Source organism: Chenopodium album, chromosome 7 (genome assembly GCF_948465745.1).
Source record: "Chenopodium album chromosome 7, dcCheAlbu1.1, whole genome shotgun sequence".
In the NCBI taxonomy this organism is placed as follows: domain Eukaryota; kingdom Viridiplantae; phylum Streptophyta; class Magnoliopsida; order Caryophyllales; family Amaranthaceae; genus Chenopodium; species Chenopodium album.
The window spans coordinates 77,817,496-77,843,009 of record NC_137840.1 but is presented as its reverse complement, the minus strand read 5'-3'; the positions used below and the strand labels follow the sequence as shown (position 1 = coordinate 77,843,009).

The 25,514-nt window shown below is 35.3% G+C and overlaps 4 protein-coding genes across 4 annotated transcripts; 2 read left to right on the top strand and 2 right to left on the bottom strand.

Moving 5' to 3' along the window:
• Nucleotides 1–3,809: 3,809 nt before the first annotated feature.
• LOC145639774 (uncharacterized) lies at nt 3,810–5,969 on the bottom strand. The gene has a single exon (XM_081691099.1). It carries the CDS (start codon nt 5,897–5,899, stop codon nt 3,914–3,916), a length of 1,986 nt encoding a protein of 661 aa, XP_081547225.1. The 5' UTR covers nt 5,900–5,969; the 3' UTR covers nt 3,810–3,913.
• A 901-nt stretch (nt 5,970–6,870) lies between these two features.
• LOC145639773 (uncharacterized) lies at nt 6,871–9,452 on the bottom strand. Its single transcript, XM_081691098.1, has 2 exons — nt 7,497–9,452; nt 6,871–7,411 (listed from the first exon to the last, which is right to left on the bottom strand). Exons 1-2 carry the CDS (start codon nt 9,349–9,351, stop codon nt 6,948–6,950), a joined length of 2,319 nt encoding a protein of 772 aa, XP_081547224.1. The 5' UTR covers nt 9,352–9,452; the 3' UTR covers nt 6,871–6,947.
• A 1,457-nt stretch (nt 9,453–10,909) lies between these two features.
• LOC145638691 (putative magnesium transporter NIPA4) lies at nt 10,910–18,512 on the top strand. The gene is made up of 9 exons (XM_081689678.1): nt 10,910–11,523; nt 14,029–14,085; nt 14,500–14,590; nt 14,685–14,845; nt 15,008–15,135; nt 15,261–15,398; nt 16,524–16,616; nt 17,856–17,961; nt 18,048–18,512. Exons 1-9 carry the CDS (start codon nt 11,364–11,366, stop codon nt 18,149–18,151), a joined length of 1,038 nt encoding a protein of 345 aa, XP_081545804.1. The 5' UTR covers nt 10,910–11,363; the 3' UTR covers nt 18,152–18,512.
• A 1,393-nt stretch (nt 18,513–19,905) lies between these two features.
• LOC145640727 (uncharacterized) lies at nt 19,906–20,436 on the top strand. The gene has a single exon (XM_081691957.1). It carries the CDS (start codon nt 19,906–19,908, stop codon nt 20,434–20,436), a length of 531 nt encoding a protein of 176 aa, XP_081548083.1.
• Nucleotides 20,437–25,514: the final 5,078 nt, after the last annotated feature.

The window sequence follows — 25,514 nt, the reverse complement described above, 5'->3', positions numbered from 1 at the left end:
CCACTATCAAGTATGGCCCCTCCGTATGGTAATCCACAAACATCTCGAAGCTTGGGGGGATCCTCATCTCCATTGTTACAGGGACTTGCAACGGATTCATGGTGAGAGGATTTCAAATTCGAGTGAATACGGTTTTCTTTGCCTTTGCTTCCAATCAACTTCGCATAAGGAGAAGCCGAGTCTGATTTTTTGAAGCTATTTTTGGGAATAGAATATTTATTCTTATTAGTCAAAGGAGGTCTATTATCTTTTCCTAACTTCTCAGCATAATTCGGAAAGATATTATTCTCCTTAATCCCCTTATCAATATCTCCAATGATATTATTTTTATTTAAAATTCTATCTTTGACTAAATCAACATGATTTCCCCGAATCAAATCATTCACTTCCAAATCCTCTAAGTTCTGGTCTACATTCATGACATCTTCCATATTACTGATTTCCAAATTCACTTCAGAATTGTCCCTTTCCACAAATACATCAGAATTATCCTCAACCATATTTTCTCCCGAATCATCACCCTCCAAAATTACCTTTTCAATTCGAAAATTTTCCTTGTTTGTCTCAACATCCTCCTCAGGCTTGTCCTCTATTCCTGAAAACTCTCTATTGCCATTAGGCACTTTTTTCCAAAATTTACTCTTGCCATCCTTAGCTACTGTTGATTGGCGCTGCTCGGTTGAATTCTCAATTTTGTCCTCCTCTGCTCCAAGAACTGCAAACCTAGACCCACTGTTGTTGGTCTTCCCAGACTGATTATTACTTTTTGTAACAGACTTCCCTGACTCTTTAGTAACTGGAGCACTTTGTCTAGGCTTCGATGGGACTTGTTGCTTCATATTGCTATCTGACTTAGCCTTAGGATTATTTCTCCTATTTGGCTTTTGGACAAGCATCCATGCTCCATATTTGTCACTAGTCTCAGGGCGTTTCCCTTGCACTTGACTTTTGTCGAACACTCCTCTGTTAACATCGGCACAAGGAACCTCAACCTCTGATTGTTCCTGACTTGTTTGATCAGTCGCAGCTTTGAAAGCTGGGCAACCATCATCCTTATGACCTAAACGACCACATTTGAAACAAATCATCCGAAGACCCTCATATTGGACACGCCACACTCTCCCATTCAACTTAAATTTAGATAGCAGAGGCTTAGTAAGATCTACCTCGATACAGAAACGAACATACTGTCCTCTATCTTTTGATTCGGTATTCCTATCAATTTTAATGACCCTACCAATATTTGATCCTATTTTGAACAAGAATTCCCTGTCAAAATACTCAACTGATAGTTGCGGAATACGAACCCAGGCCGTTAATTTCTTAATAGGTTCTTCATCAGAGACGAAATTAGGAACCCATTTTCGAATGGTCAGGTAGCTATCCCCTATCATCCACGGCCCTTCAGTCATCACAAATTCGTAATCCTCTCGATTACTAAACCGGACAACATAATAAGCATGCCCCACATCTGTTAAAGCAATCTCCCCTTTCAAACTCCATTTCAATTTTAACCTTTTCATGAGGACTTCATAGCTCAGGCGCCCATCAAATAGTTTGATGATAATAGCATCTCTCCATGGACGACGAAGTCTTATTTTTTCCTCTTTTGTCAGATAAATGACAGGACAACTGTCGTCGTCCTCGTCACAATCCAACGGCACATCGTCATCAAAGACTGGATCCTCTTCATGAATAATCCCCTCAAACAGAGGATTAACATTTCTACCGAAACCCCTGGCCATTTGGCCATAAGATATCGACTTTTGATTATTGTTTCCTATACCAATAGTTTCCGGAACAACGGAACATTCTTCCATTGCCGCGTCACCAGAAGAGAATTCTTCAATTGAATCCCCATTCAGTTCTAATTCTGATTGGGTTCGTTTACATTTTTTATTAGATCTCTGGAGGAGATCATTTTCCTCACTCGACAGACTTTTTTCTCTCTCGCTCTCACTCGACATTTTCTCTGTAGTATAATTAATCGTATAATATTTCAAACTGTGACAATATTATTATAAATATAATATTATGATGTTATTATTATATTGTGTTAGATATAATCTTTTCATCTTTTGTACAATTAGTATTATATACTCCTGGATCACGGTGCTCCACTACTCCATACCAAATATACTTGAGTTATTTTGCTTAAAACCTTGTGTTATTTTGCTAAAATAATATGTTATTCACTTATTTACTTTAACATCATGTATAAAAAAAAAACATGCATTTATTAAAATAACATGTACTTATTTAAAAAATAACATATATATAAATTGAAATAATAAGAGGTTCACATCAAAAGAACATGAATTTCATAAATCTGGAATACAGTGAAAGGATCAATGTTGGAAAAAAAAAACTTGCAAATATAAAATAACTTATGCTTATTTTGAAATAACACATATAAATTGAAAGAACAAGAAGTTCTTATTAAAATAACATAAATTTTATAAACTTGGAGGAGTAGCATAGAATTTGCGCTTTTGTATGTGGTTCGATTTCATTGTTATACAAAAGTATTTTCATTTTGTAATGTATATACTCGTATATACTATATAGAAATTGTGCATTGTCTAAATTATAAATAAATAAAAAAGTGTACTCCCTCCGTCCCCGAATGATAGTCACTTTTGAAGAAAAATCACGGGAATTAGGGAGAATTAAAGAAAATACATTGAAAAAGTAAATTTACATTAAAGTACATATAAAACTTAAATTTGCTCAAATAATTTTGCAAATGTTAGAGAATTTTGATTAAAAAAAAAAATAATATTCATGGTATTTGAAAAAAAAAACAAATTGACTAACATTTTGAATCACTAAAAACGACAAAAGTGACTATCATTCGGAAACTGAGGAATTTTCACATTAAGGCCCTTTTTTCAATTAGAATTTAGGAACAGGCTCCCAAAATTTTTGCTACGGCCCCCAACAGGTCCGGTAACTTCTCCAACAACATCAGCAAATCAGTCACCGCAGCGCAACAATCACCAGCCTGAAACAAAATAGATGAAAAATAAATAAAAAACAAAAATCACCAAATTAAACCAGCAACCACTCGCCCGGAACAAAATAACTAAAAAACTCAAAGGGTTAGGGTTTAATATTGGATTTGGGGATTTAATTTTGCTGGGTTTTGTGGTGATGGAAGGGGAAGGGGAAGGGGAAGGGAAGGAGGTTCGAGTGACGGCGACGGTCGAAGGGAAGGGTTACTGAATATTATTGAGTTGACAAGCGGTTCTTCAGGCCCTTAAAGCTCTAGTCTCTGCTCTTCTGCTGCTGTAAGTTTGAAGCATTCTGAGTTATACTGTAAGAGCTAAACTACTCCGTAATTGGAAAAATGATTCATTGTGGAATTTTTAGCCTGAAATCAATAACTATGTTTCCAGTTGCTAGGGGAAATAACAAATTATACTACCTTCGGTTTTTATTACTCGCAAAAAGGGGTAAGAAAGGGGTATTATTTGTGAGATATAAAATATTCCTTTGTTGCGAGTAATAAGAATCGGAGGTAGGATATGGAGTATTGTTTATCAGGGGCAAAAATGGCATAATTTGGTAAAGGTAAATTGCTAATACCAATACCAGTTTTACGACATCACCCCTAAAACTTACGAAGTACCTTTTTAATACCAAAATATGCCATTTTTGCCCACCGATCATAATTTCGGTTTATTGGGTCCCTTTTATTTTATTTTATTTTTTTATCTAAACCATTGTTAGTGAAGTCCTTGGTATATCCATGAGTAATGAGTATTACTGCAGTCCACATATCTATTTGAAAACCGTGATCATGATTTTTTAATTTTTTTTCTTAAAATGCTGATATTTACTGTTAATAAGTAATACAACTATATAAGGATTACACTAGCTATAAATGGTAATTAATAATGATATTGTTGATTTAATTATCATTATTCTTTATACTATCACTTGTCAAGATGCAACTTTCTACACCCAGAAGGATGGGAAAATCTGGTTGTCTTGAGTGAACTTTTACATCATGAACCTTGCAGCATAGCCGCGATGAAAGAAAAATCCCAAGAATCCCAATCAAACCACCAAAGAGAGCTGCACAAACCACCACTGCAATTTTGACGTGACTTGAAGTAGGTTGGTTGGTGTTTGGCCTATCTGGTGGTGGATAAGAAAGACCTGAATTTCCTTTGGTATCTACAATGACAGTGCTACGAAATTCTGGAATAACTCCAGAGAGATTGTTATTGTCAAGTAACAACCATGTTAAGCTCTGCATACTAGTTAGAAAGTCTGGAATCTCACCAGAAAATCTGTTGTTGGAGAGATCCAAAATCTCCACGGAAGTCATCAGATCAAGTGATGCTTCTGGGATTCGCCCTTCAAATGAATTGTGGCTCAGGTTCAGAGAATACTGCAAAAGTCGGGGCATCGGAGGAATCCTCCCACTAAAATGGTTTTTCCCTAGCTGGAGTTCAATCAGAGAATACAAGCTGCTAATGTTTATGGGTATTAAACCACTCAGCTTGTTCTCCTGCAAATGCAGGTATCCAAGTTTTCCCAAGTTTGAGATGGAAGGAGGAATTGGACCGCTTAACGAATTCCAGCTGATATTTAGGCTTGTCAACTTGGATAGCTGGGTGATTTCACCAGGAATATTGCCAACAAAGTTGTTGAGCTGAAGACTCAAAACTTGAAGCTGCTTCAGATTGCCCAATTCTGTTGGCAATTCCCCAGATAGTTCGTTTTCAGCCAAGTTCAACAAGCTTAACTTCTGACATGAGCAAAGATCAACAGGTATTGTCCCATTCAAGTTGTTATGTTCAAGCTCCAAATAAACCAAGCTCTGAAGCTTACTGAAATTGATCGGCGAAATTGATCCCTGCAGTAAATTACCTCCCAATCTGAGCCTAACCAAACTTGAAGAAACATTCCCAGGTATTGTTCCAATCAACCCATTGTAAGAGAGATCAACTGTCTGCAAGTTTGTTTGTGACAATAAATCATTTGGTATTGAACCACTTAAGTTATTGTAACTTAAGTCCAAATTCTTCAGAAACCTTGTTATCCCAGATGGTATACTGCCATGAAAACCGTTCCGATTGGCTGCAAATCTCTGTAGTCTTGTGTTATTGGAAAAAATATCGGGGACCTCCCCACTTAGTTTGTTACCTGACAACACTAGCACTTCCAACTTAGGGAGCTCCTGAATTTTGGAAGGAATTCTCCCGTTGAGCTGGTTCAAACTAAGATCAAGAACGGTTAGATTTCTGTAATCAGCAAGCTGTTCTGGTATAGTGCCTTGAAATTTGTTGGCTGACAATTGAAGTTGCTCTAACCCCTTGACTTCTCCGAAGTTGGTTGGAATGGAACCAGTGAAACTATTTGAGCTAAGGTTTAAGCTTTTGAGACTCACCAACGCGTTTAATTGCGTCCCAATGGATCCACTCAGCGAATTCTGAGATAAATCCAGGGCTTCTAAATTGGTAAAGCCATTCTCAAAAGAAGGCAGAGGACCAGAAACTCTGTTCCAGCTGAAATTAACTGATTTGAGCGTAGAAATATCGCCACAGCTCGACAAAAATTCAACTGGTATTGAGTTTAGGAGGTTTTTGGAGACATCAAGAACCTCCAAAGAAGAAATTTGGCATACAATAGGTAAGAAATTGGAATTGGTGAGTTTCAAGCTAGAGAGAGAGAGTTTGATGACAGAGCTGTTGAGGTTATTGCATACCACACCGGTCCATGTACACGGGTCTTTGCTAGTATCCCATGAGAAAGAGGACACTTGGCTGTGAATTTGCTTGGAGAGATTGATCATGGACGATTTCTGCGTTGGAGATAGCTGTGAAGAAACCGAATTCAAGAAAAGAATGAAGAACAAGAAGAAGAAATTCAGGCCATCAATTTTCATGTTGGATAAAAGTGTTGGTGTTTTGAAGTGAGGAATTAAGAATGAAGAAAGAAGAATTAGAACAGAGGAGCAAAACAGAGGTAAGAGTGAGAAGGGAGGAAGAAAGAAGGAGAAGACAAAGAGTATTGGCGTGTTTCAAAAGTTGAATTGACTTGGAAAAATCGGGCAAAGATTTGGATTTTCCCTATTTAAAGTTGCATTGACTGAATTGTGCTACATTTAGACTATCTATCTCTCCCTAAACCATTTTCCACGTTGATTAGTGTTTTGTAACTGCATGCCCCCATCTAGATAGTAACATCACATGCATGTACGTATATATATACTTTGTATATTTGTACGGAGTATAAAAATTAGTCTGATTTTCTTCCTAATCTATAATTAAATTAAAAATTACGGAATACTTTTTTTTTTTTTTTTTTTGAATCGAGGCCCAATGGCACTTACCTTTCATTCATAGGGAGATCTTTCTCCTAAATAGGAACAATACAACTCGGAAAATCCGAAAACCAAACACGATTACTAATGTCCCTTGGCAAGCAATTATATTGATTTCCTCACTGTATTTTATTGGAGGAAGGGAAGTTTTGAGTAACATAGTACATTACTTGCTTTGACATAATTTGTACTGTTGAATGTGTCCATTCTTACTGCTTACAGGAAACTTTGATCTCTAATAAACTGATGACAATGTTACTTGAGAAAATACAGTGTGTGTTTAAATTTGATATAACACTTGCTTTGACTTAAGGCTAAAGCTGTCTTGATAATGGAGACATACAGTGGTCAGTGGATGATTTCCAGAAGAAAAAAAAAAACAGATTACTTAAAACACAATGAACATAATGTTATGATCCAACAACAATAACAAGATTAACAACAAAAACGATTGAAGGAACATCTAGCCCCGGAGATTCAAGAAAACTTTTATCAATCAGGAGAAGTAGGTGGTGCTATACTATGTGAATCACTGAAACATATATAGCTTAGCTTATTCAACAACGTAAACTGCATCAATGATATTGAGATGATAAAATACAGACTGTGCTTATGTCAGACACTTCCTCTGAAATCTGGCAACATAAATAGCTATAGTTACATATATTCTGTTATATACACTGTAAATGAAGCTGAAGAAGGCATATCTCCAAGTATGTTTTAGTGCAAGAGTACCACACACTCCCCAAAATCCAAAGTAGAATCCAAGCCCTATGCTCACGTACAACCCTATATAAAAGTTGCCTTTGCCTTCATCTTCGTCATCTCCTCCTTTCACCATGTCGCAGCTGGCTGTAACTGGTTGTCCACAGAGGTCAAGATTGCCGGCAAAAGCTTCGTATGTGAATTTCTGCAGCATTGGTGGAATCGAACCAGACAGATTATTATATGATAAATCAAGAGAGCTCAGATACCCTGACCCGAGTCTTGAGGGAATGTTCCCTGACAGCTTGTTGCCTGATAAGTTCAAATATGTGAGCTGTAGCATGTCTTCAAAAATTGATGGAATGACACCTGAAGTTTTATGATTATTATGAGAGTTAGAGAACATATCTATGCAAAAGCAACAAGCCAACAAAAGAAAAGATTGGAATTTTACCAGAAAATCTGTTGTTGGAGAGATCCAATATCTTCAGAAAATACAGTTGATTAAGTGACGTTGAGATTTGTCCTTTGAAACAATTGTTACTGAGATTCAGAGCGTAATCTAAACTTATGGGCATGGAAGGAATATATCCGCTAAGATAGTTGTCTCCTAACTGGATTTCAATGAGGGAATACATTTCACCAATGTTTTTGGGTATCAAACCACTTATATTATTGTTTGAGAAATCTAAGCGTTCAAGGTTTTTCAAGTTTGAGATAGAAGGGAAAATAGGGATTGAACCACCAAAATTGTTGTTTGACAAATCCAGGTTTACAAGGTTAGTCAAGTTAAAGATAATAGGAGGGATTGAACCACTTAAATTGTTGTTTGATAAATCTAGATTGTTAAGGTTAATCAAGTTTGAGATAAAAGGGAAGATTGAACCTCTAAAATTGTTGTTTGACAAATCCAGATTTTCAAGATTAGTCAAGTTTGAGATAAAAGGGAAGATTGAACCTCTAAATTTGTTGTTAGACAAATCTAGGTAAAGAAGGTTAGTCAAGTTAGTGATAAAAGGTGTTAAACCACTCAGCGAGTTCCAGCTGATAATTAGGCGTTTCAAGTTATATAGCTGTGTGAATTCATGAGGTATCTTACCAACAAAGTTATTGTAATCGAGTCTCAACCCCTGAAGCTGCTTCAGATTACCCAATTCTGTTGGCAGTTCACCAGATAACCTGTTTTTCGACAAGTTTAAAGACAACAACTCCTGACATAAACCAAGTTCAGAAGGGATCGTACCTGTCAACTTATTGTAAGAGAGATCAAGATATGTGAGGTTGTTGCAATTAACAAACTGCTCTGGGATTCTGCCTTGGAAATGAGGGATCATTAAACCGCTTAATTTGTTATTTGACAAATCCAGGTTTCCAAGGTTACTCAAGTTTGAGATAAAAGGTGGGATTAAACCACTCAGCGAGTTGCAGCTGATATTTAGGTGTATCAATTTAAATAGCTGTGTGAATTCATGAGGTATCTTACCAACAAAGCTATTCACCTCGAGATTCAACCATTGAAGCTGCTTCAGATTACCCAATTCTGTTGGCAATTCACCAGATAACCTGTTTTCCGCCAAGTTTAAAGACAATAACTCCTGACATAAACCAATATCAGCAGGGATCGTACCTGTCAACTTATTGTAAGAGAGATCAAGATATGTCAGGTTGTTACAATGACGAAACTGCTCTGGAATTATGCCTTGGAAATGATTGTATGACAAATCAACTTCTTGTAACCCCTTCAAATTTCCAAAAAGATGGCTAGGAATTGACCCGGTCAATTGATTAGAGTGAAGTATCAAGCTTTTGAGAGCCACCAACCCATCAAACCGCGCTCCAATGCTTCCATTCAGGAAATTGTTAGACAAGTGGAGGGACTCTAAGTTGGTAAAACCACCTTTATTGAAACTAGGTAATTTTCCAGAAATAGAATTCCCACTAAAATCTACTGATTTCAGCCTTGGAAGTTTGCCACAAATGGTGATGAAATCATCTGGGATTGAATGTAGAAAGTTGTCGGAAACATCAAGAGCTTGCAGTGACTGAATTTGGCATGCAATTGATAGAAAACTTGAATTGTTGATGTCGAAGTTGGAGAGATGGAGTTGGGTAACAGAGTTGTTGGTGCATATCACACCAACCCATGTACATGGGTTTGCGCTTGCATTCCATAAGGGAGTGAATTCTGGATCATGGAAAATATGATGATAGAGGTTAAGCAAGACTGAATTCTGAGTTGAAGATGAATGAGAAAATACAAAGAGACTCCACAAAAACAAAATCGACAAGTAGTTTATGGCGATGCCCATTTTCAACTACTCGTACGTGTTTGCTTCTTTCGTCGACTGTGACAATGGCGTTATATATAATACAAGTATTTATATATTCAGACTCAGAAAAGGGAGATGAATGAACGAAGACAAGCAAAGGCAGAACAAAGTAACTAACAGTATTGACGTCTTTAAAAGGATGAGTTGACTTGGATTGACTTGGGAAACAGACTTTGAAATATCTCATACTTATTGTATTCTAGTTCTAGAGTATAGTAGAGTAGTAGTATACGTAGTATGTATATCCATACCACTGGTTCTTTTACGTTTTTTTTAATTTTAATTTTTATTTTTTACAAGTGATTTGCACCAACACTATCAAATTAATATTGTAATGAAATTAAATTAATAATATTTTACTCCGAATCATCCATTATAACCTTCTACTCCGTAGTATATACTATTGACATTATCAGCTATAACCTTTTTTGTTCTATTATACTCCCTCTGTTCCCAATTGTTTGACTCAAACTATAAATCTACTTTATTAAGACTTTGAGCAAAAAATGATGCACATGGGTTGACACAAATATCAATGAGGAGAGAGATAGAAAGAGTGCAACTGTGCAAGTGGGAAAACATGCCAAAAGTAGTATGGGGCAATCTTTTGGAGACACCTTTAAAAGGAAAGTGAAGCAAACAATTAGGAACAAAGGGAGTACTAATGTAAAAACATACGTAGTATTTGAGATCTTATTAACCATACAAAGTACATAATTGATGATTTGATGTTATTGCATGCCAAAAATTTACGTTAAAACAAGTTTCAAGGTAACATGGCACATATAAAACTCAAAGGTAATATGAGTACATAATAGTTTGTAACATTAACTATTATATGCAACACTAATTTTTGGCCCAAACGATATTTCCCAACTCATTTTATTATCAAATGAGATTATGCTCACTGAACTACTGAATTGAGTTTGAAATATAATGGTTACAACTTACAAGTAAATATTATAACAAGAACAAAACACTTACACTTTCTGTCATTTTTTTGCCCCATTGTAAATAATGGGGTCAAACTATAAAAAGCTTTGACTATAAATTCTTATTAACCAATAAGAGGTACTGTAATAGTCATGTGTGGTATTATTGGATTCGTCTTATTGTATATTTTATCAATATCAAGTTTTTATAATTTTTATGCGTATAAAAATAAAGTTATTTATTATAAGGCGCATCTTATAGACTGTGCAAAGTCCAATGAAAAAAAAATTTAGGGATAGAAGGAGTTTTTTACTCAAAAAATTCATTCCCAAACTTTTCTCTTTTATATGGTCTTTTCTTTTTCGGCCCCTTTGGCCCTACGTCTAGAGGTGTTAATTCAATTGTGTAGATCAGGTTTGACGAAGTCAGGTTAAGTCTATTGTAAATTGAGTCAGGTTAAATTATTGCATCCAAACAAATTTACCACGGAATAGTGTTTTTTTTTTTTCGAATCAGGTCGGTTTTTTACACATGTGCCCCCTACCCCTATGTTTACAGCTTAACACCGTGATCCTCATTCTTCTCAAATGACAGACTGAAAAAAAAGAAAAGAAAAGAAAATTAAAGGAAATCGAAAAGAAGAAAAAAGTGAGAAAACCCCCTTTAACACATCGTCTCTTTGTGTCTCTCTGTAGGTCTTTCTCTTTCTTCTTCTTCTGTAATTCTGCAATCAATGTCGGTTCCTCTCACTTAGATTCCCCTTTAATCAAATCCCCTACTTCCCTAATTCTCAACCTTCCCAAAGATCCCACCATTTCTTTCATCTTCCACTTTCTGCGATTTCAAACATTGTCGTTTAGCTTCTTCATAAAAGAGTAGAACATTTTGGGGGTTGAAGAAGATTAAACTCGAATACAATACTGTTTTTCTGAAACTGGGGTTTTTTTATGCTTAATGCTGGATTGAATTGTTGAATTCATCAGCCATTTAGTTACACTGTATCAATTGTAGTTTGTGTATTTTGGAGAGCGAAATCAGGATTTTGAAGAACTAGAGCAATGCAAGAATCAGGGGAAGCTTCTGGAACTTATAATGGGATGTCTTCTGATAACATTAAAGGATTGGTTTTGGCTTTATCATCCAGTTTTTTTATTGGGGCTAGTTTTATTGTCAAGAAGAAAGGGTTGAAGAAAGCTGGATCTAGTGGCGTTAGAGCAGGTATTGAACCTAATTTCTGCAATTTGGTAATTATTAATTAATACATCAACTTTAATTGTATATACTGTTCTAATTTTGATTTGTATTTAATACATTTAATTTGCTCATATTTCCCCCATTTTCTGCAACGGTATGCTATTTTGAATTAGGGTTTTGATCTTACTGCCTATGCTTTTAGGAATAATTTGTGGCATTTTGGATTTTATCGGATTCTGAGCTTTCTGGGTATTTCTTTGCTCTTCTGGGTTTTAGAACTGCTAAAGTTAGGATGAGTTTCATGGGTTAGGGTGAGGTTGTGAGTTGAACCTCCTTAGACCTTGATGATGTGGAATCGGGGTTGTTGTAGTGATAATGAGCATTATAATGTTGGAAGAATGGTAAACCCTGTTTTCCTGTGATAAATGCTATATTATGTAATAAAATGCCATATCAGGTAAAAAGAGTGCATTTATTTCTGAAATATATGTGGTTTGTAGCACTGCAATTAGTATGGCTTGTTGGGATTTATCTAAGGTGAAAAGTTTATTAATGGTAGTCTAGTGAATTTACAAGAGTTATCACTGTTTTAGAAACTCTGATATTCTTTGGGGATTACCTGAAATAAAGATTTCTTTTTGCAATGGAAATCATATGGAGTCCATTATATTGATTTTGGTGCTTAGTTCAACCCGTCTATTTGCAAACTTCACTATTAGGTCTATTACACCTTGTTTGGTTGGGTACAAGTGTATTAGGCTACAAGCTAGCTTGAGAATTTCAACATCAGAAATAAATCGAGCTTCAGTAGCCTTTCAATTTGTGTGCACTAGAAAGCTTTTTATGTAACTTACTTCCCACACGAGTCCTGATAAGTTGCTTTTTACTTAGGAGGGCTAGATTAGTGGAACTTCCAGTGCTCTTTTTCATGCCAAGTATGATGGTTCCCATAAACAGGTAACACTTGTGTGAATGAACGAGGCTAATTTTTTCATTTTGCAATTACATCATAAGTTTAGTGGAATTCGATCTTAGCAAGAGAAGGCTATCGATTTCTACAGAGTTCTGACTTCCATATGTAATTTTAGTTTCCATAAAGATTTAAACTTCAAAACACCAAAGAAGGCCTCAGTACTGGGTGGTAGTAATGGGTGGTAGACTGGTAGTATTTGATCGTTTTGAAACAAATTTTCAGTATCTATTGCTAGGGAGGAGTGTAAGAGTGTTATATGGGATGGCGTGGTTTTTCCTGATGTTCTTGTCCTCTATTTATGCACCTATTACAAATATTATTTTTAACATCTGGAAGAGTGAGGCCATGAGAGGGGCTAGACTAGGGAGTGGGGGACCGAAAATGACTTGCTTGGAAGGAGTTAGGAAGGAATGAAGTATATGGATTTGTATGAGGATGAGGTATTGGATCGTAAGGGATGGACAAGCAAGATTTTTGTTGATGATTATACGGAATAATCACTTTTGGTTCATGTAGCCGGCCCCACTTATGGGATTAAGGCTTTAATTGATTGAGGATGATGCCAGTCTAAAATTACTGAATGAAGTCCATGGCTGAAAAGTACATACTGAATGAAAGCCATGGCTGAAATGCTTGTACTTTTCTGATTTTTTAAATGCTACTTCGTACTTTTTATGGATTTAATCTTTTACTTCTCAAGGATTGATCCTGTGGACTCTTTTATACTTGTACAGGATATAATTATTATTATTTTATTTTTTTATTTTTTTTTAAGGGGGGGGGGGGGGGGGGAGGGGGGGAGGGCACCGATGTGCATTTCAGAAAATGGATGTTATTGAAGTAATTTAATTCTTCCATTTGACCAAGATGATGCATACTTACATATGATTCTAGAAAAACTAGGTCCTTGAAAGTTGAAACTAGTCCTGAAATTTATAAATCTCTGATTGGTTGAATTTTATATCTACACTCATATAGTCATATCTGAACCTTTTGCTCAAAATGGAGCTGGTAAAGTCTCTGTGATTTTTCTTAACCCTTTGGTTATCTTTTAGGTGTTGGACTTGCTACTGTGTATTTGTTTAATGTGCAAAGCTCTATTTGTTGTGCTACCTTTTTCTGGTAATGTGGAAGTATAACGCTTCACACAGTGTAGAGTGTAAGACATTGGAATACTTTTAACTGGGCCCAAAGAGTGACAGAACTTCCTAAAAAACTTAACTTAATTCCCTAACCTAAGATTTATACCTAATATGAACCTTTTGCTTGAATAGCTTATTGCCTTATTGCATCGGAGGAGTGGTTTTTGTTAATGGTGAGTTGGTAAGATATGCACTGCTGTTCTTGGGAATTATGTAACTTGATCAAATTTCTACTTTTATTCTGATGATAGACTGATAGACACGTTACCATCGTTTGTGTGTGTGTTATCATTGTGAGATGCTACTGCTGGATCAGAATAACTGGCCCAATGTTAAATCTATATTTCATTATGTCCATGTTAGTTGATATTTGCAATATTTATTGATGATATTGTTTCTTTTTTATTGTTAAAGGTAGTGGAGGCTACTCATACTTATATGAGCCACTTTGGTGGACTGGCATGTTAACTAGTAAGTTCTTTACCCTTTTGTATCATGTCTATTATTTATATTACTATTATCTATAGTTATGAATCTTGTGATGTGTCTTTCCTCTTATTTTTCCTGCTCCCACCTTTCATATATCCTATTTGAACATTTCTCTGCAAGAATCTCCTGTTAACTTATTGAATGTCTATATTTAGTGATCAAGAAGGGTGATACCTTCATTTTTTGCCAAGATGGGTTGTTCTGATTAGCTTTTGCCATTTTCCACATAGATGAGATGTTCTTGTATGATTATTTTTCTTCACCCAAGTCATTTTTATTTATTTCACACATTTACTTTTTTGTACTTCTTGTGGTCAGCTCATTTGAGGACTTGCATTTGTAATTGTTATCAAGGCCTTGCTTTTAAGATATCTGATGTAAATGACTTTGCTGCAGTGGTTGTTGGGGAAATTGCTAATTTTGCAGCCTACGCTTTTGCACCAGCTATTTTGGTGACTCCACTTGGTGCAGTCAGTATCATCATAAGGTAAGTAGTTGGCTTCAATTTGTTTTTCAGGCTCAATATTCAGGTATATGTTGATTTTTGTTTATTGAATTGTTTGCTTATGTGATTGCTTTAGTGCTACCCTTGCACATATTATTTTGAGAGAGAGGCTTCACATATTCGGGATACTTGGCTGTATACTGTGTGTTGTGGGCTCAATAACGATTGTTTTGCATGCACCACAAGAGCGCCAAATTGAGTCTGTTGCAGAAGTATGGGATCTAGCCACAGAGCCAGGTTTTATTCTGTAACCATCTAGATTATCTATCAGTCTGATAATGTTATAGAACATAAACTAGCAAAACATATCTGAAAACCTTAGTTACACACTTATATGCTCTTGTGTGCTGGGCTAGAGATTCTGCCATACTCAAATGTTACTCTCATTCCTTATTGCAGGCTTCCTTGCATATGCAGTTCTGGTGCTATTAGTAGTTTTTTTCCTCATGGTTAACTATGTCCCACAATATGGGCAGACTCATGTGATGGTCTACATTGGAATCTGTTCACTTGTGGGGTCTTTGTCGGTATGTGGGTTGCATTCTTCTATTTCATTTTTTAGCAACGTTTATATGGTGATATTTTTTTGTAATAGCTTTTACTTTATCATTTTACAATGATTTGTGACAAATATTTACTTTTTTTACAACAGGTCATGGGTGTTAAAGCACTTGGAATTGCTCTGAAGTTGACATTCTCAGGAATGAATCAATTGGTATACCCCCAAACATGGGTATTTGCATTTGTCGTGGTATCTTGTATTATAACGCAAATGAATTATTTAAACAAGGTAACCTTTTTATGCTATATTGTGAAGGATGTATAATTGGTGATAGAAGCAAAAGAATCTTAGCTTTTTGAAGTATCTTTGGACCTTGATTGATTGTTACTCCAACACGTCTTTTGTGGCCTGGTTTGTTATAAAGGAAAGAAATTAGTGGGTTGCAAACCTTGCAATGGTGACTGGCATTTTTTTTCAGTCCATCATCCTCAATTCCTCATGACATGCTCCTACTTTTCCTCTATTTTTTTTTTTGTTTTTTTTTTTTTGGATATGTTCTTCCATTTTTTTTAAAAAAAATGACTATAATACCTGCATATCCATCACTTGGTATTGTGAATGAGAAAGTATGTGACAAGGAAATTAGGTATGCATTGTTTTAATATGTAGTTGATATTGATGGCTGCATACTTTTAACCTCCTTTAATTGTCTTCAACAAAGGATTGTGCAACTTTTGGTAAGTTGCATGGTTTACGTTGAATCACTTGCAGGCCCTCGTGGTGGATTACCTCTCTTAGGTTCCCCTCCGGTCCCCCTCCCCAAGTATCTTATTTGCATTACATTGATGTGATTCCTCAATGTCGAAACCAGTGCTCCTTGAATTTCGTTGAACTAGTACTTTGATCTCTCCATGCTATTTGCCATATTAGTTATCCTAGTTTATTTGGAAATGATTATCAGAGCTTAATGCCTACATAACTATACATTAACTTTGGGAATCTGTGAAAATCCTTTGAATTCTTTGTTCAGTTGGGTATGGGTTAATGTCTATGGTCTTATCATTAGCTAGACAAGATTTACATGTTAAATCTTGTTTCTTAGCCTTTTGGACATCTTGAAATGATTGGGTTTTATCCCTGTTAAGATTATGTACTGTCGCTGAACATAAAAGATATCCCTCTTGGTCCGGTTTTTTTTACTCTAATGTATTTACACTGTAAAATTGATGTCTCACTCCATGTTATATTGACACTCCATGTCGCATTTTTATCTATGATTTGGTGCTCATGGCCCTGTAGTTTGCGTCTTTGTGATTGTGTATAGAGTATGACATTGTTATCATTTAAATATGTCCTTTTATCTATTCTGTGACTGGACTGGAAGATGATTATGAGTTTGTCTTCCATGTGCAGGCACTTGATACTTTCAACACGGCTGTTGTGTCACCTATATACTATGTGATGTTCACGACTTTTACCATTGTGGCTAGTGTTATTATGTTTAAGGTAACATATCTTGTTTGGTCTGAATCCTAAAGTTATGCTTGGAGGGGAAAGAAACATATTAAATGGTTGTGATTTAGCATTGATCTCCTTCAATAGATGTATTTATAAATAGTAATTAGCAAGCTAAGAATTTAAAAATTAAAATGAAGTGCAACAGCTTGCAAAGATGGCACAAGCAGCCTTTTCATATTGTTACATTACGTTACTTGATCCCGTAGTGTAGCCGCAATAAAATAAAATAAAATAAATGAAAAAAAAAAAGTGTCTAATCTCTGTACTTGTACGCGGGCCATTTTCCCAAAAGTTCTATCTCCTTGAGTGGTTTAGGTGTCATTTGCATCAAGAATTCCTGTGTGCTTGTTATATGGGTTAATTTGTATGTATGTTCTTGGGAAGTTGGGAAAATGTGGTAACTAGCAGTGCACACGTTCTCTAGGGTATATTGTATTCCCCTGGATATTAGCAAGATTTATTCGTAGTAAGATCCAAACAAACTAATTCTTTTAGAGCTACACAATTAATTTTGCCACAGTTCCCATCGACGACCCCAGTCTTTTTCTTTTGTGTGTATCCCTTTGTGATGCTTGCATTGTGGTTGTGGATGGAGAGATAGGAGCTGGATAGTGTTAAATGACCTGTGGTCTTTCTGAGAGGGGATTTGGCATTGAAGTTGTTCATCGGTGCTAAGTTGTCACCCTTCCTTCAAGTGGATGGGCCATAGTATTAAAATAGGGTTTGAAAAACTATATGATTTGATTCTAACTTACACATTGTTTGGATTGGAGGAAATGAAGAGAAATGAAGGGAAGAGAAAGGGAGGGGGACAAATCACCTTGTTTGAATAATGGATTGAGGGAAGGAAGGGGAGGGAGGAGGGATTCATTTTCACTCTTTTTTTAATACACTACCCCTTCAAAATTGGAGAGATTTGGAGGGAAAATAAGCTCCACTCTCCCTCTCTTTCCCCTTCCCTTCCTCCTATCTCCTTCCCCTTGTAAATTGTTATCCAAACATAGTGTTATTGTTTAGATTTTCTACTTTTTTTTTTTTTTTTTTTTTTTTTTTTTTTGGGGGGGGGGGGGGGGGGGTGGAATCACGGGTGGGTGCAATGATATATTTTGGTTAAGTGCGTTTCAGTCCATTTCACCACTTTTTTGTTCTCTCGCAAGCACACGAACTTTAAATGTCTGAAGGATCTTTCTTATTCCCGGATTAAACTTGGATTTGGTTTTTATGCAGGATTGGGCTGGACAAAATGGCAGTCAAATTGTCACAGAGATGTGTGGATTTGTAACAATTCTGGCAGGAACTTTTCTTCTGCATAAAACGAAGGACATGACAGACAGTATGTCCTTGTTCACTTGTTTTCATTGTGTTTTTTTTTTTTTGTCTGTTTTATCTAGTATTCTCTCATCTTCTCCCCTTCTTCAGGCCCATCATTTTCATTCTCACGAACTCCCAAGCACTCGAACATGGAGGAATTTGATCTTGAAGGTGCCCCTCTGGTGAACCTAGAATTAACTCATACATCATAACAAAGCATGTGGCTTCAAAATCTGCAAGTGCCCTATGGTTTATCATTAGAGTCGGGGCTCTCACATATTTTAGTTCAAGTGACTGAGCTCCCATTCTTTCTGACTAAAAATATCGACTGTTCAGCCAAGCAGCACACAACTCAGGATTAAAATAGATCAAGCTGCTTAACTGCTTTGCTTCAATGCACATGTCTATGAGCTCTTGCCCTCCAACCAATTTTAAGAAATCTCATTCGGGCTTTGAGTGGTTGATGAAAGGATGATGAATGCCTTGTAGATAATTCAGATTGTTCAATACAACTTAATTTAGACTCGAGTTTGTTTCGAGGGGTGTATAAAGATGCAAAGGCAGTTAATCATTACATTCATTTTTGTTGATCAATTTCCATGTTTAGTGTTTCTTAATCTTGTACTTCAGCGCCATCATAAGCTCACTAAATCGTGCATCAACCAAGAAACTAGTGATTTTCTACTTTTCCCATTAGGTCTACATAATAACTCCCAAGATCCCAATGATGTCTCCTTTCAAATTTCCAAACTGCCCCTGTGCTATGCATTTCAAGTATGTCACAGTTATAAATCGCGCAAACTGAAGCTTCTTACTTTGGACAAAGCAGAATGGTGAAAGAGAAATCATGTGAACTTCCTTGTACATAGACTATAATGCAGGTATGACATTGATGGTTAGTAACTCCTCTTTCGATCATTTCACATAAACCTTGCTTTGGGTTATTATGTCGCTTTCGAGTTTCGAGTGCATAATATAAAGGGTGTGAATATCTCCACATATTTTCGATATGATGACGGACGCCTCCAAGTTCTACAGATGGCTGTTTCACAGAAAATTCTAGATTTCTGATAGCTTTTAAAAACAAATCTACCACAAATAATCACATCAATTGATAACTTATATCAAACTTCATTTTATGGAATTTGATTTTTTCTTCTACAAAGCAAAATCATCTCACTATTCTTGTCTGTTCTGAACTTCTTTCATGTATTGGATATTGTCATTGTGCAGTTATACCATTATGCATAAATTTATTTACTCTAAAAAAACGACAAAATTAATCTTTTTTTTTTTACTGAACTTAATATTACATAACGAAACTAATTTCTTATTATTTGCTAAATTTTTTTATATCATACTTATGAAATAATTCTATTTAAGTTGAAAAAAACAAGGTCTAAGGATTACATGAAATAAAATGATCAAACACCGACAACCGTAATCATTACTCAATGAGTGTACGTCTGTACTACTACTAGTGTAGAATATTTTAGTACAAACTTCAAAGATAAAAGAAGATATAAAATCTTATTGACTTTAGGTGCATTAATGTTGACTAGTAGACCTAATGGCAAGAAATTTCTCACTTTATAAAACTAAAAAGCATTGACATTAGTCCAACCCAGAAAACTAAAACTACTAGTATTTCATTTCTCTGTTCTTTTTTTCTTTTTCTTTTTTTTTTTTATAAAAAAAAATAAAATTAATTTGGTAAATGCTGTTGTGCAAAAGGTAAAACATGGACTTTAGAGTTGAGTTCTCTTTCTTGTGGGACCCCACACTATATATGTGTTAGAACAAACAGCTATTACATTCACCAAGAATTCTAAATCATTTGAGTTTTCATAGCAGTTGAACTACTAAAACTTGTGCTTCTAATATATCAAAACAAAACCAAACCCATTTCCTTAAAAAAAACCACCATTTTTATTTACAAGAACTACTTGATCATCATCCAAATCGAATGGAAATAGATGAGTTCACCTTCCCTACCACGAATCCGAACAATAGTCCAATCGATTCTCCTCCTTTATGGAGGCTCTCTCCTGCAGCCTCTCCTACACGGTCTTCCTATGAAGAAGCAAGAAAAGAGCTCAAGTTGAACGCGAAAATAACAGAAAATGGCAACTTTTATTCTAGGAAGAGTTGCTCATTTTTAGAAGGAAAGTGCTTGACTAAACGGTCAAAATTGGGTGGCAATGATTTTAATGATGAACAAGATCAAGAGAAGATGGACATGCTTTGGGAGGATTTGAATTATGAGGAATTATTCAAAAATAAGCGCGATCCAAGGATGATTGAGTTTCATGGAAATTATCCTAAGGGAAGTAATGAAGTTGTGCAATTTGGTTGTGTTCCTACACCATTCAAGTTAGTAAGAACAAGTACTTTGAAGAATACTAAAAGTAATAAGAAACCAAGTATGTTGCTTTTAGTTAAGGTTCTTAAAAGGCTCTTTGTTCTTCAACAATCTACAAAGAAGAGGTCCTATTGACTAATTCATCATGTAATTAGATTTTCTTGCAATTTGATCTCACTATTATATATATACATACATATAACTATACTTGATTGTATAATAATATATAGTTGGTTTGGTTTAAATTAGCTAGTTTGATTCGATTTTATACTGATAGATATACTATATGTTGTTAAATGTTATTTATAGTTTAGCTTAGATTATGAGTTATAATAAGCATACATATTGTTATGGGTTATTATTACTAATTATTTGGTAATTATGTAAGTAAGATACTAATGCACATAGGATATTTTTTAAATTAAAGGAGATAAATTTCGGGATTTTGCAATAATAATTAATTTAATTTGTTCTTTATAATTATATTGTGTGAATTATTTCATGAATTCATCATGATTGAATTCTAACATGCAAATTGTATGGGGATACTTTAAACAATCATACGTTATTTGATTTACACAATAAAGTAAGAGCAAGTAGTAGAATGGTTCAATTTTAAATTTATATACATCATAGTCAAACTCATGATTATTGATGAAGGGATGTTGTTATGATTTCATTTTAACGTTCATCTTATTGCTTCATTTATGTCAAACTCGTGATTGGAGGGGTGTTATTAAACTGTTAATATGTTATAATATGGTTGAAATTTACATCTCATTGCTTCATTGATTACTTATGATTAGAGGGGTATTGTTATAATCTCATTAAGACGCTTTAGCTTAGGGTCTGTTCACATTTACTTAATTTCAGTTTAGTTCATTTCAGTTCAGTTCAACTCCTAATTTTCCTCTCTCATAAAATATTCATTCAGCTCTGTTCAGTTCAGTTCCGTTTCGTTCCGTTCAGCTCCAATCAATTCAGTTCAGCTCCAATCATTTCAGTTCAGCTCAATTCAGTAAATATGAAGAGGCTCTTATTTTTACTTATTTCAAAAAATGTGGGTCTAAATAAGTTCAAGGAAAAATAAAAGTTATTTAAGTTCATTTCAAAGTTTGATAGAAAAATAAGAGCTATTTAAAGGCGAACTATCAAATCTTTTAAAACACACTAATAAGTACACATACATATTGTTCTTTTCCGGTTTCCCTCCACAATATTTGGTAGGTTTAAGAACTTTCATTAAACTACCCAAAATTTTCAAAATGGATCGATAATTTGTCGAATTGAGTAATGCAAATCGGGTTTTTATAAACACCCAACATGGAAAAAAAAAAAATTGTAACAAATAACCCCTTGATAATGTGACAAAGGAATTTAAGACAAGTTGATTCCAATGATCTTTCTAATTTATTTTTGACATTTGCAAAATCTTTTGTTCAAACTTCTATTGTGAAGCAGTGATTAATGGGCCCAACTTAATAAAAACATACGAAATTACGAAGTTGTTTATTTATTCTCAAGGCTCCACCAATCTTCTATTGTGTTTTTGTTCATTTCCGCGTGATGACCGCAATTGATGGAGGGACAGGGAAACAGTCTTCAATTTTGAAACAACTTAAACGCTACCACTATAGCTTCTAACTTCTAAGACTGGAATATGGAAATATCATATGTATTACTTAGAGCTGTCAATTCGGGTAAACGAGTTGGGTTTGGGTCGGGTAAGAGTGGGTCGGGTCAACTCGGGTCGGGTCGGATTAATTTCATAACCTATGCGGGTCGGATTTGGGTTGGGTCATGCTTGAGTCGGGTCACGTCGGATCATACTTCTTATCGGGTTTGGGTCGGGTTTAGGTCGGGTTAATAACATGTCGGGTTACATTCGGGTTGGGTGAACAATAGGTTCGGTTAAATTCGGGTTAAAACGGGTTAAGGTAATTCTCGGGTTCGAGTCGGGTTCGGTTCAAGTCAATAATTTGCGGGTTAGAATCAGGTCGGGTCATTCTCGTGTTTGAGTCGGGTTCGGTTCAAATCAATAATTTGCGGATTATATTCAGGTCGGGTCATTTTCAAGTCGGGTCATTCTCGGGTTCAAGTCGGGTTCGGTTCGAGTCAATAATTTGCGGGTTATAATCAGGTTGGGTCATTTCCAAGTCGGGTCATTCTCGATTTCAAGTCGGGTTATGTTCAAGTCAATAATTTACAGGTTACAATCAGGTCGGGTCATTTTCAAGTCAGGTCATATTCGGGTTCAACTTACTATAAATAGATAATTATCATTTTTATCAAGCTAATTATTTCCTTTGACTTTAATATATATGACAATATACTAGGGAACTATAATCTATAATCTATCTATAAATATAACTAAAGTAATTACCGCTTATGTCATTACTATACACATGTCAATCTCTTATAAAAAATTTTCCCACCAAAACTAATAATGACATCATTTTTTTTCCAACAAAAATAAAAGTTTGAAAATGGTGAATTAATTATTTTGTATCCTAACAGATTTTATATTTAAATTGACTAATTATGCAAATTCTATTGAAGAAATTAAAGGAAGGTTGGACCGTTTTATTTTCTTATAAACATTATAATTTTCTCCTACTTCGTATATTTTATACAGATTATATGAATTGAGGTTTCCATTCTTTATTAATTAATCAATTTATTAGATTTTGTTTAAAGGCGAAATAGATGGTTACACCAACTCAATTGGACTCCCGGAGAATATAAGGGACCATAGTAAACATTTCGGCAATTTTTATTTCCAGGCGAAAAAAAATTAAAAAAATTCCAAAATTGAAGGCTAATATCCACGCTTTTTGAGAAATTTTGAAGGCTTCGGGGCCTGGTGTCGAAAAGTCTTGAAATTCTAGGGGATACATCTCGGGGTCAAATAATACCGTTTGGAATCATATATGATCATTATTTGTTGTCATAAATGTTCGTTGTAGACTTGAGTTAATGAAATCGGTGCAAGTTGTAAACCGATAAATTTGTCGTTTAAAGGAAAATTGGATGGTTCCACCCACCCAATGGGACTCTCGGACAGTATTAGGGATCATTGTAAACATTTCGACAATTTTTCTTTTTGGGCGAAAAAAAAGTCAAAATTTTCAAAATTGAAGGCTAATTTCCACGTTTTTTTAAGAAATTTTGGAGGATTTGGGGCCGAGTGTCGAAAAGTCATGAAATTCTAGGGGATACATCTCGGGGTCATATAATGCCGTTTGTAACTATATATATGATTATTTTATATGTTGTCATAAATATTCGTGGTAGGCTTGAATTAATGAAATCCGTGCAAGTTGTAAACCGGTAAATTGCCCGTTTAAAGGCGAATTAGATGGTATGCCGTTTGTAACTATATATATATGATTATTTTATATGTTGTCATAAATATTCGTGGTAGGCTTGAATTAATGAAATCCGTGCAAGTTGTAAACCGGTAAATTGCCCGTTTAAAGGCGAATTAGATGGTTCCACCAACCCAATTGGACTCCTGGAGAGTATTAGGGACAATGGTAAACATTTCGGCAATTTTTATTTTCGGGCGAAAAAAGTCGAAAAATTCCGAAATTGAAGGCTAATATCTACGCTTTTTGAGAAATTTTGGAGGATTTGGGGCCGATGTCGAAAAGTCTTAAAATTAAAGAGGATACATCTCGGGGTCATATAATGCCGTTTGGAACCATAAATGATCATTATTTGTTGTCATAAATGTTCATGGTAGGCTTGAATTAATAAAATCCGTGCAAGTTGTAAACCGGTAAATTGTCCGTTTAAAGGCAAATTAGATGGTTCCACCTACCCAATTGGACTCCTGGAGGGTATTAGGGACCATGGTAAACATTTCGGCAATTTTTATTTCAGGGTGAAAAAAAGTCGAAAAATTCCAAATTTGAAGGTTTAATATCCACGCTTTTTGAAAAATTTTGGAGGTTTCGGGTTCTGGTGTCGAAAAATCTTAAAATTCTATGGGATACATCTCGGGGTCATATAATACTGTTTCGAACCATATATGATCATTATTTGCTGTCAAAAATGTTCGTGGTAGGCTTGAATTAATGAAATTCGTGCAAGTTGTAAACCGGTAAATTGCTCGTTTAAAGGCAAATTGGAATGTTCCACCAACCCAATTGGACTCCCGGGGGATGTTAGGGACCATGGTAAAAATTTCAGCAATTTTTATTTCCGGGCGAAAAAAAGTAAAAAAAATCCAAAATTGAAGGTTAATATCCACGCTTTTTTAGAAATTTTGAAGGCTTCGGGACCCGGTGTCGAAAAGTCTTGAAATTCTAGGGGATACATCTCGGGGTCATATAATACCGTTTGGAATCATATATGATCATTATTTGTTGTCATAAATGTTCGTGGTAGACTTGAGTTAATGAAATTGGTGCAAGTTGTAAACCGATAAATTTGTCGTTTAAAGGAAAAATGGATGGTTCCACCCACCCAATGGGACTCTCGGACAGTATTAGGGATCATTGTAAACAATTCGACAATTTTTCTTTTGGGGCGAAAAAAAAGTCAAAATTTTCAAAATTGAAGGCTAATTTCCACTTTTTTTTGAGAAATTTTGGAGGATTTGGGGCCGAGTGTCAAAAAGTCATGAAATTCTAGTGGATACATCTCGGGGTCATATAATGTCGTTTGTAACTGTATATATGATTATTTTATATGTTTTCATAAATGTTCGTGATAGGCTTGAATTAATGAAATCCGTGCAAAGTTGTAAACCGGTAAATTTCCTGTTTAAAGGCGAATTAGATGGTTCCACCAACCCAATTGGACTCCTGGAGGGGTATTAGGGAACATGGTAAACATTTCGGCAATTTTTATTTCAGGGCCAAAAAAAGTCAAAAAATTCCAAAATTGAAGGTTTAATATCCACGATTTTTGAGAAATTTTGGAGGTTTTTGGTTCCGGTGTCGAAAAATCTTGAAATTATATGGGATACATCTCAGGGTCATATAATGCCGTTTGGAACCATATATGATCATTATTTGTTGTCATAAATGTCCGTGGTAGGCTTGAATTAATGAAATCCGTGCAAGTTGTAAACCGGTAAATTTCCCGTTTAAAGGCAAATTAGATGGTTTAACCTACCCAATTGGACTCCTGGAGGGTATTAGGGACCATGGTAAACATTTAGGCAAGTTTTATTTCAGGGCGAAAAAAAGTCGAAAAATTCCAAA

Excerpts from the sequence above, each read along its gene's own strand:
- LOC145639774 (XM_081691099.1), bottom strand. The coding sequence starts at position 5,899 with ATGAAAATTGATGGCCTGAATTTCTTCTTCTTGTTCTTCATTCTTTTC.
- LOC145639773 (XM_081691098.1), bottom strand. The coding sequence starts at position 9,351 with ATGGGCATCGCCATAAACTACTTGTCGATTTTGTTTTTGTGGAGTCTC. Across the intron at positions 7,412-7,496 it reads CTCCAACAACAGATTTTCTG|GTGTCATTCCATCAATTTTT; the intron begins GTAAAATTCCAA and ends ATAAAACTTCAG.
- LOC145638691 (XM_081689678.1), top strand. The coding sequence starts at position 11,364 with ATGCAAGAATCAGGGGAAGCTTCTGGAACTTATAATGGGATGTCTTCT. Across the intron at positions 15,399-16,523 it reads AAATGAATTATTTAAACAAG|GCACTTGATACTTTCAACAC; the intron begins GTAACCTTTTTA and ends TTCCATGTGCAG. Across the intron at positions 16,617-17,855 it reads CTAGTGTTATTATGTTTAAG|GATTGGGCTGGACAAAATGG; the intron begins GTAACATATCTT and ends GTTTTTATGCAG.
- LOC145640727 (XM_081691957.1), top strand. The coding sequence starts at position 19,906 with ATGGAAATAGATGAGTTCACCTTCCCTACCACGAATCCGAACAATAGT.